Source organism: Conger conger, chromosome 15 (genome assembly GCF_963514075.1).
Source record: "Conger conger chromosome 15, fConCon1.1, whole genome shotgun sequence".
Lineage (NCBI taxonomy): Eukaryota > Metazoa > Chordata > Actinopteri > Anguilliformes > Congridae > Conger > Conger conger.
Genome location: NC_083774.1, coordinates 25,419,610 through 25,430,569, shown reverse-complemented (window position 1 = coordinate 25,430,569; position 10,960 = coordinate 25,419,610). Strand labels below are relative to the sequence as shown.

At 48.0% G+C, this 10,960-nt stretch overlaps 1 protein-coding gene across 1 annotated transcript in view; it reads right to left on the bottom strand.

Annotated features, from left to right (window-relative positions):
- LOC133111423 (ras-related protein Rab-8B-like) overlaps window positions 1-10,706 on the bottom strand; it is a 16,850-nt gene extending 6,144 nt beyond the window's left edge. Inside the window, exons 1-2 of the mRNA XM_061221765.1 lie at window positions 10,501-10,706; window positions 98-158 (exon numbers count right to left, since the gene is read on the bottom strand). Of these exons, the coding sequence (XP_061077749.1) occupies window positions 98-158; window positions 10,501-10,624 (185 nt within the window). The 5' untranslated portion in view covers window positions 10,625-10,706. The remainder of the gene's footprint in view (window positions 1-97; window positions 159-10,500) is intronic.
- Between the last annotated feature and the right edge of the window lie 254 nt (window positions 10,707-10,960).

Sequence of the window (10,960 nt, the reverse complement as noted above, 5' to 3'; positions counted from 1 at the left end):
CGGATCATCAACACCCCGTCAGGCCTGCCCACGCCCCGCCAGGCCCCGCCAGGCCCCGCCAGGCCCCGCCCGGCCCGGTTCCGGTTCCTTCACTCACCAGATCTGCAGCTTGATCTTCTTCCCATTCAGCTCGATGGTTCTGATCTTGAAATCGATCCCTGAAATCAGAGCAGGGGGACACGTTCAGCTCGGCCCATCGGACTCTGAAAGCGGGCTGTGAGATCTCACCGCGGGCACGGCGCGTTTGCGCGTCCGCACGTGCAGAACGGTACACGTACAGCGCCTTTTATCCAAAGCGCAGTACAACTGATGCTTCTCATTCACCCATTCTCACCCACCCACACACACTCACACACCGACCGCGATTGGCCGCAATGCAAGGCACCGACCAGGCGTCTTGCTCAGGGACACTTCGACGTACCCAGGGCTGGATCGAACCGGCAACCCTCCGACTACCAGACGACCGCTCTTCCCGCCTGAGCTAGTGTCGCCCGCTGAAGGAGCAGCGAAATGACACGTTCTCATCAGCATTCCTGAGCCGTGCGTCAATAAGACAAGACCCGTACGGTGCCAGTTCTGTCTTCGAGTCCGGAGGAGGGCATACGTCTTGTTAAAATGCACAGCATTCAATACAATCCCAGGTGCTCCGGCTGAAACCATCGAGCAGCGATCGAAGCCAGGCCCTGAATGACAGTTAGTCAAAGCTAACCCCTTTGGTAGAGCTTGACAGACCTGACCCCAGAGATGCTATTCAGAAGCGCTAATGAGAGGCTCTCCACTGCCCTCTAACTCCACCGAGGACACCGTGGCTTATATTACAGAGGAACCGAGCACGCCGTGGAGTCAACAGATTCAAGTGTCACAGTACAAATCCTTGTGTGTTAGGTTAACGTTACACTTATCGATTATGAATGGGCCGTCTGTGACTTCTTTGTGTTCCTCGGGGTAACACTGTTGTTCTGACGCTCTGGCAAAGCGATTGCAACGTGATGTAGCAAGTCCAAAAACGGATCACAAAATAGCTTATTTCACATTTTTTTTACATTTCAATTTCCTGTCTTCAGGGAAACAGGAACTTGCACAGTCAAGGACAGTGGCTTCTGATCAATGCTAGCAGCAAACACAGTAAGATACAGCGAGATGAGAATGACAGCAGTGAGAGCTAAACCATACACAGGAGTGCACATGTGGGGCGACATGGCTCAGGCAGTAAGAGCAGTCGTCTGGCAGTCGGAGGGTTGCCGGTTCGATCCCCCGCCCGGGCTGTGTCGAAGTGTCCCTGAGCAAGACACCTAACCCCCAAACGCTCCTGATGAGCTGGTCGGTGCCTTGCATGGCAGCCAATCGCCGTCGGTGTGTGTGTGAATGTGTGTGTGAATGGGTGAATGGAGAAGCATCAATTGTACAGCGCTTTGGATAAAGGCGCTATATAAATGCCTGCCATTTGCCATTTTGCACATCAATCGGCAAACACAATCATTAGGGCTAAATGGCAACGTGTTGCAACACATTAGCGGTATTCATAGCTAATGATATGTCAACTCCTAAATCCACAAACTACTCTGGAACATACTGTTTCAGAGAACGCACTTCTCAGTAAAACTGCATTTCACGCAGAGGGTGGAAAAATGACTCACCCGCCAATGCCACAATAGATAACATCGCCGGTGGAGGGAAAGAATAAGGCATGAAATAAAATGAGGTTTCGATGCCAGTGCATCGGAGAGCGGTCTCCTTCCCAGAGAGAGGGATGGGTCAGGAGGGGATATTATGCCCAGCCAGGCGTCACTGGAGACCCATAATCCCGGCTGATTTCTCAGGTCTCTTTAAATAGTACGAAGCTCAGCACCTCGAGTGTTCCGTACTGCCCTGAATAAATTAAGAGCAGTAACTGGGCCTTGAATAAATCACAGGGACATTCAGTATGCAGAGGGGTCCCAAGCCCCCACAAAGTGCATGATACAGTGACATACAGTCCTGGATTTGTCCACAAAATGTTAAAATATTGTCCAAATAACTTAAATTGGGACACATTCGACTACATTTTCATTTTGTATTTTGACCCTATACACAAGAGTCACAGGACATGTTTTACCAATCAATCTCACCGAGACCAGGAAGTGAGCTCCAAAAGCAGAGGCCGGTTTTGGCTGCTTGCATTCGGCCCAGTCCCAGAACACCTCATTGCGCAGGAAGTGCTGCAGGTTCTCAGAGACCGCCAGGCTGGGCTGAGAGCTCGCTAGCCGACGGCGCTCTCGCTACGTTGAGCCCCAGAGGGAGTGAGAGAGAGGAAGTGGCGAGCGGGCGCGCGTCGCGGGCCCTGCTGTTTCCGCTACGCAGCGAAACGCAGGTGTCACTCGCGAGGCCCCGCGGGGGCGAGTCACGCTCTCTCGCCTCGCCTTCCGTCTGTCTCCACCGCTGCGGTGACAGCACGAGCCGTCTCCGGGCGAGAGGCTGCTGAACCAGGCGCCCGTGATGCAGGAACACGGGGACCTGCTCGACACCGCCTGGGGCTAACGTCTCCTCATTCTGGAGACAGGTAAACTCAGCTCAAGCGGAGAGTAAAGACCCGGTTTTGACCTGGAAAACCCTGCAACAATGCCAAAGCTGATAGAGAAGACAGCCCTAGTCCATTTACTATGAACGTCAGCGGGGAGGACCGGGCCGGGTTCAGCCCACACGCTCTCCGAGCGCCGTGCATAAATGAGGGAAAAGCATCAGTAAATATTTATGAGAATGTCAGGGACTGGCGCTGACACAGCTGCACTATGGCGGGGCTAAATTGTCCGAATTCTCGCTGGTGACAAAGGGAGAATTCAGCGCTGAGAATGAGAATCTGCTCGGCTGTGGAGGAATGCGCTGGCCCCAACCCAGCCACTCACCCTCACGCAAACCGGGCGTGGAGAACAGGAGGAGCGCGGGGTGGATAACAGGAGAACAGGAGGGGTGTGGGGTGGATAACAGGAGAACAGGAGGGGTGTGGGGTGGATAACAGGAGAACAGGAGGAGCACGGGGTGGAGAACAGAAGAACAGGAGGAGCGCGGGGTGGATAACAGGAGAACAGGAGAACAGGAGGAGCGCGGGGTGGATAACAGGAGAACAGGAGGAGCGCGGGGTGGATAACAGGAGAACAGGAGGGGTGTGGGGTGGATAACAGGAGAACAGGAGGAGCACGGGGTGGAGAACAGAAGAACAGGAGGAGCGCGGGGTGGATAACAGGAGAACAGGAGGAGTGCGGGGTGGATAACAGGAGGGCAGGAGGGGTGTGGGGTGGATAACAGGAGAACAGGAGGAGCACGGGGTGGAGAACAGAAGAACAGGAGGAGCGCGGGGTGGATAACAGGAGAACAGGAGGAGTGCGGGGTGGATAACAGGAGGGCAGGAGGGGTGTGGGGTGGATAACAGGAGAACAGGAGGGGTGTGGGGTGGATAACAGGAGAACAGGAGGAGCGCGGGGTGGAGAACAGAAGAACAGGAGGAGCGCGGGGTGGATAACAGGAGAACAGGAGAACAGGAGGAGCGCGGGGTGGATAACAGGAGAACAGGAGGAGCGCGGGGTGGATAACAGGAGAACAGGAGGGGTGTGGGGTGGATAACAGGAGAACAGGAGGAGCACGGGGTGGAGAACAGAAGAACAGGAGGAGCGCGGGGTGGATAACAGGAGAACAGGAGGAGTGCGGGGTGGATAACAGGAGGGCAGGAGGGGTGTGGGGTGGATAACAGGAGAACAGGAGGGGTGTGGGGTGGATAACAGGAGAACAGGAGGGGTGTGGAGCGGATAACAGGAGAACAGGAGGGGTATGGGGTGGATAACAGGAGAACAGGAGGAGCACGGGGTGGATAACAGGAGAACAGGAGGAGCACGGGGTGGATAACAAGAGAACAGGAGGAGAGTGGGGTAGAGAACAGGAGGAGTGTGGGGTAGAAGAGAGGAGGGGTGTGGGGTAGAGGAAGGGTGTGGGGTAGAGGAGAGGAGGGGTGTGGGGTAGAGGAGAGGAGGGGTGTGGGGTAGAGAACAGGAGGAGTGTGGGGTAGAGGAGAGGAGGGGTGTGGGGTAGAGGAGAGGAGGGGAGTGGGGTAGAGGAGAGGAGGGGAGTGGGGTAGAGGAGGGGAGGGGCGCAGGGTAACCGAGGTTGGGCTCGGCCCCTGCTCCCCGGTAAACGTCCCGCTCCAGGAAGCAGCTCCGAGGAGAAGCTCAGTGTGGCTGGGCTCCGGCCGCAGGGGTCAATGACCTCCCTCTCCAATGAGAGGAAGTGATGCGGTCCCACGGTTTAAACACAGCTGAACACAGGCCTGATGCAGAAACACACACACACACACACAAAGTGGCACCCGCCCCTCCCAGTCAGCTGACGGTCACGAGACGCGGTCGGGCTGCTGACAGAACGGTCTCTGTTCGGTCAGGTTACTGGAGCAGGTTACTGAAGCAGAGATGCCCCGCCCCCGCTCACATCACACCGGATATCACAAGACTCTGCATCATCACCGACTCTGGTACACGTGCGCTCACAGCCTCATCGATATCCAAGACTTCAGGAGACATTTTAATACATATGATAAAGGAAATCCAGAACTCTGCATCTGTCTGTGACAATGCTTTAGCCCTCACTATTCAGTCATTATAAGCGCGTCAAGTCAGACTGGTGTATCGTGCCGTGAATGTACCTGAATACGTTTTGAAAGGCGTACTAGTTAATTCACGGCATTACTACGTATCTAGGTACAACTTCTCGGGATTTGTGAACCTGTAAACCCGGCTCGGAGACTTCAGTATCTGCACACGTTGAGAAAGGGGCTGAGGGGAAACCGCCAGGCAGGAAGCCGCGGAGTTCTAAAAGCACTCCGAAATCGAAAGCCAGCAGGCCGGAATTTCATTCCCCTCTGCGCCGTCCTCCGCCGGGTACGCAGTAACCGTTTCGGAAAAGTGTCCTAACTGCCGCAGAGGGAAACCCCACAGCAGATGTTAAAGCCCACTGCAGATAACACCAGCGCCACAAGAGCAGAGCGTCTCTCAGGAATTTTAAGGACATGGCTTTAGGCACTCGCTCTGGATGAGTGTGTCTGATGAATGCCTGTAATGTAATGTAACGTCACAGTGAAATGAATAAACTCCAAGTGGAGAATTCTATGAAGAGCACAGGATGCACAAGGTTATTTTCTTTCACAATTACCATTTGAAACATAACACTGCAGAAGCAAGTAGTGAGATTCTTTAAACCTTGAAAAAAATTGTAATTTAGCTGATGCTTTTATCAAAAGTGACTTACAATTGATTTGCCTAAGCTGGGGACAATCTCCCCTGGAGCAATGTGAGGTTAAGGGCTCAAAGGCCCAACAACTGTGCGGATCTTATGACGGCTACACTGGGGCCAGCCATGTACCTTAGCCACTAGGCGACAGGCTTCCCCTATTAATGTTATGAATTGAATATTGAATTAATGTTATGGCTCCTTCATGGTTACAATACCTTGGTAGAGCCTGTTCAAACCTGTTTGTTTTTCACTGCTATGTATGAAACAGGACAGAGGCTCTGGACGCAAGCCTTCATTCAGCTCGACTAGCTCAATGCCCCACATCTGAACGGGAGAGTCCTGAACTCTGACCTGGCATAACCTGGCAACACCAGCCCTCAACTCTGCCCTAGTGTAACCTGGCAGCACTACCATGACTCACTCCTTGCTCTAAACCGATGGGGCAACGTTGAACACGCATTTCCGACTTGGGGTCCAGGAAGACGTTTGTGACACTAACAAAGAACAATACAGCTGTGTGGTCTGATATCCAGGAAAGACAGTAGACCCCCAGGCATTAGGAAAGTGACTCATGCTAACAGCGCTCGGTTTAACAGCAATCAGGTTGGGGTGGGGGTGGGGGTTGAGTGATTTGTAATGTTACGCAACTCAAATCACATGAAAGAAAAACCTGAAAAAATCCTTCCCACACACTCAGGGTAACACTTAAAAAAAAACTGTTTAAAGGAAGTCTTCTTGGCCTTGCCCAGGTTACGCCCAATACATTTTCATCCGATCGTGCCGAGTTAAGCAGGAATGCAGATAAAAAAGGAATGCGTCAGGCAGATATCTGGCATTTCCCTTTATACTGAATATCCTCCCAAAGACTACACTTCCTTTTCATCTCCTCGCAACATGAAACCTTGACCCTCTCCCCATTAACTCAGTTATCAAATGTATACAAGCAGTCTGTTTGTCAGAAAGAATGTGAGCTGTACCCTAGGCAGTACAATGTAATATCTTCTTGCCAAATTGTCCATGTGATAGCTAGATATGGGCTGATGTATTCATCATTAGTTTCACTCTCTTCATCATTTGGCATTACCCCCCCCCCCCCCCCCCAAAAAAAAAACAAACCCACCCTCTTTCCAGGGTGTGACTTCCAAGTAATTTGTTCCCATGCACTGTATGACATCATGTACTATATGACATCTGAAGACTATATTTCTGCTCCTCAATCACCACTAAAATTTTTTAATAAAAGCCCGTTTTTTTTACCGTTTACCATAAACATAATTAAAAACTGATCCATTATAAATGGGTGGTATTGTTTTTAATGAGAGAGTACAGTACAAGTGAAGCCATTTTCCTGACACAATAGCCAAATTCCAAACAAATTGACTTATCAACTGAGAAAAGTCAGCGTTTTCTTATTCATTTTGTCGGATATTACGTTCAGTACAGATTCAGCGTATGGCAGTGATACCGAACATGGTTATGCAGGGATGCTTCATATACTGTAACAGGCAGTAAATTTCAGAATGTCTCTCAAAGTGCAAACAGAGAAACATCAGCTTAGCATGAACGACAGAGCAAGAAACCAATGTACCTCCACTGACACGTGAAGCAGCTCTTCTGTTCGAAGTATGACGCTCTCTCTCCCATTAGTCTGATTAGAGATGGACAGTGTTGCTTACAAATCATCAAGACGCTACTTAGCACAACCCAATCTGAATTTTTCCCAACCTCACAGCAGGTCTCTTCCAGTGCTGCCAAACTGGCACGAGCCATTCCCAACACGCCAAGCACATAGACGGATATTCATCCAACTAAATGCTTCAATTTCTAAAGAGCCACACTTCATTGGAAAACTGGAACAAAGTCAAGTATTAAACCAGGACAACACTGAGATGGGATATTAATGAGGCTAAAATGGTGGAGGTTAGTCCACAACATAAACAGCAATTCGCCATTTATGCAAAGCCTGCAGATATTTCAATGTGATTGTTGGTTGTTTTTTAGGCAAAACAACCTAGGACCTCTTGCATTAGGCGATGGAAAAATTAAGCATGTCACTGAGCTTCCTTTTACAAATGAACTCAAAAAAACTAAGCCAATCAGGGGCCGTTGCTTAGTTAGTATGTCTTTGGTTCCGAAAAAGGAAAACACCTTAAAGCATAACTTGCCCACCATTTGGATGGCAGGAGATTGAATCACAGCCACTCTCAATAATTCAGCAGGATTGCTATATTAAATGTGAATTACTATGAGTAAAACTTACAGTAGCCCAGACAGACAGTGCAATTAGGAGCTACATGAAGAACACCCCTAGGAATAAGAATAACAATATTATTTGTGTTATCTTTACTTTATTTTATTTTGTTGATGTGCTTAATCTGACACGATGGCATCATTATAATATTTTTATTATCAAATTATTCAGGGAGTATAGGCCTATTTGACTCCTCTGCCTCTTGCGTCCTGAGATTCTTCAATAGCTTAAAAAAGGAAAACAAACAGCTTGGCTCTCCGGAATGACTTTGCTAAAACGGGAAGCCTAATGCTAACTGATCCTCATATAAACCAGCACAGCCGTTGGTCATATGTTTGGCTCCAGGTCATGAATACAAGAAGCAAGAGCTGAAAAACAAACAAACGACTAATTCCGACTCCTCTTCATTCACAGAGGGGAAAGGCTGCCATAGGCCTGGTCAACTCCCCTATTTTCACCCAAACCCAAGTCTTATCTTAGGAGTAAATCAACTTATGTGACAGGACAATAGGAGGAAGCTGCCGCACTCGGCATGTATTTTTACACGAGAGTTTGTGTTTACAGACACGTGTACAAGACATGTAGAACCCTATTGACCCAGGGGCTGAAATGTGGTACCAGAACATGTTACACATTTAATACACTAAGTGACCATTGTACAAAATCTTACCTACAGATGCCATTACATGAACATGGAAATCATGGTGAAAAATCTACTGTGCAGCTAAACAGAGAAAAATGTGTCAATCAGCCAAGCATATACATTTATCCAAGTGGTTTTTAAAGATGACCCAAATTAATATTTCCTAACTCATTCTGTGGCTTCTGGTCGGAAATTGATTTTAGAAAGAGGGTTGAACACTGTGGCTGAAGGGTTGAAATACAGGGTGGGGAACATCAGTCTAAGACACAGGCACGGCTGGAGAAAGAAACCACCCCTTCTGGTGCCCCCCAGGACGGAATCACCTACGTCACCTATGACTAGAACCAGCCCTGCCCATATGTATACCACACCTTCTAAAGAAAGTCCCCACAACCCCACAACATTGCGAGATTCAAAGCTGAACTTCCCCCTCCTTATCTTTCGAGTCAATGTGGCCAGAAAGGGAGTGTTAGGGTGTTAAAACCTCAGGTTTGCACATCACCAAGAACAAGCTAAAATCACCCAAACACATAAATTCATTAAAACAAGAATAGCCTTCAGAAACAGGTTCAGACATTACATTACATTAATGGCATTTGGCAAATGCTCTTATCCAGAGCGACATACAGTTGATTAGACTAAGCAGGAGACTAGCCTCCCCTGGAGCAATGCAGGGTTAAGGGCCTTGCTCAAGGGCCCAACGGCTGGGCGGATCTTGTGGCTACACCGGGGATCGAACCACCGACCTTGCGGGTCCCAGTCATGTACCTTAACCACTACGCTAAAGGCCGCCTGCAGTCAGACGCAGTCACCCAGCAGTACAAAAGAAACCAGGCCTGATGATGATTCCAGTGGCTCTGGTGGGGTGAACGTTATCATCTCATTGCATATTCCGGGCTACTGTGAAGTGTACGGAGAGCACTGCCGGTAGCATCTGCCATCAGATCCACTGGGCCCTGCACACACAGTGCTGGTCTCCCTGACGTCTACAGCATATTAATGACTGTGGTTAGGGGCTGAGGGGAACAGAACAGCATCTATTTTAGCACGCCGGTCATCCGCTCTGTACACAGAGGCTCAACCCATTTCAGCGTGGTGACAATAAGGGCTCTTTGTCCTCCGCTTCTAATTTTCGGGTGTACTTTTTCTTATGCATTTATAATTACTGTTTATACTGCTTACTGTTTTTGTTTTGGGAGAGAGGGATCACTACATTTTCTGCCCACCCAAATAGAAGGACCAGAAAAGGAAAGCCTTCCTATTATGAACATGCTATGATGAACCACATGTCGGTTTATTGTTCTTATAATGGCTACCTGCCTTACATGAATTTCAAACCCCCTTCAAAAGACCAGCGTAATTTGTCAAACTAGTATGCACTTCTCTTTTAAATAATGTTAAATTACCAAAAGAGGACAACTAATCTCTCATATATATGCACGTGGATTCAAGTTTAGGCCAGGGCTACAAAACGTGTTCGATGACGTGGTTTTCTTCAGATACCATGCCAATGTGGTCAAGTACCTGCAGTCTATCAAGGGCTGCCGAAAATATCACAATACATTTTTATTTTTCAATAAATATATGATAAATTGCCAAAACTTCCATCCATTTGGGATCACTTGACGGGACAAATTATTAAACATATCAATAACAGAGCTGAGGTTTACATTATTTGGAAATACAGTATACAAGTTAATTTACTGCTGTAGCAACAATGCATAAACAAATTTCATGTATTTTGATGTGCCCTCACACACACGCACACGCACAATTCTTTGACAGGTGCATGACAGGCAGTTAAACTTAGACTCAATGACGGCTGCCATATATAGCGCAACCCGACTAGGCAACAAGTATATAACTAAGCTCCCTATCAATCTGCTTTCACTCCTCAAAACTAACGTATAAGTAATTTCCTTTTCAGTAAGGCTTTTGTTTTGAAAACAAACACAATGCCAGATTCTGAATATTATTTAAAATATACTTACATAAAAAAACTGTTCTGTTAAATGGTCAACCCTACTGTTACCTACCAAAAGAGACAAACTAGCAAGCTATTAGAAGGTGGCCGGCCGTGCACTAACGTTTCCAGTCGTAGCTAGCTAGTCAATGAAGCTCAAAATCAGCCTGACAGCGCGCTACAATGTTTTCTTTTTCTAAGAAACTTAGCGAGCTAGCTGATGATACCAGAAGTAAGCCATTTCCTGTCTCTTAAGAGTAAAATGTGCTCGAGTTTCTAGGCCTTTTTCCTATGCCTGTGCCCCCATATCGTCTTGTCTGCTATCAGAGTAACTAAATTACCATCCACACCCCCTCCCCCGAAAAAAATACAAAACCCGGTGAAACTGACCTATTGTGGATATAAAGGTTGTGTTGAACGCGTCTTCACTGAACCTGAAAAGTAGACAGGTCTTGCCCACGCCGCTATCTCCGATGAGCAATAGTTTAAATAAATAATCGTATGTTTTCGCCATTTTCCCCGTCCGCGTCCCCCCTTCTTTTATAAATGACAATGTACCAACAAGCAGACTAGACTCAAATACTTCTAACTGTATCCATACAGTGATGGGAAGAGAGGGCGTGAGTGTGGTGACGTCAATACCAGAGCTCACGTAGGATTATGGTCAGTGTAGTTTTAGAGAGTGTGGCTATTTATTCGAATTCAGGAGAAAAAAACTACAATACTCATAAGGTTCAGGTATAAGAGATGGAATTCTATCACTGCGACCGATAAGTTGTGATTCAATATTTACAAGACCCTTCAATTAAAACTACATCAATAAGCAAACAAAAACAGGAAACAAAAAAAT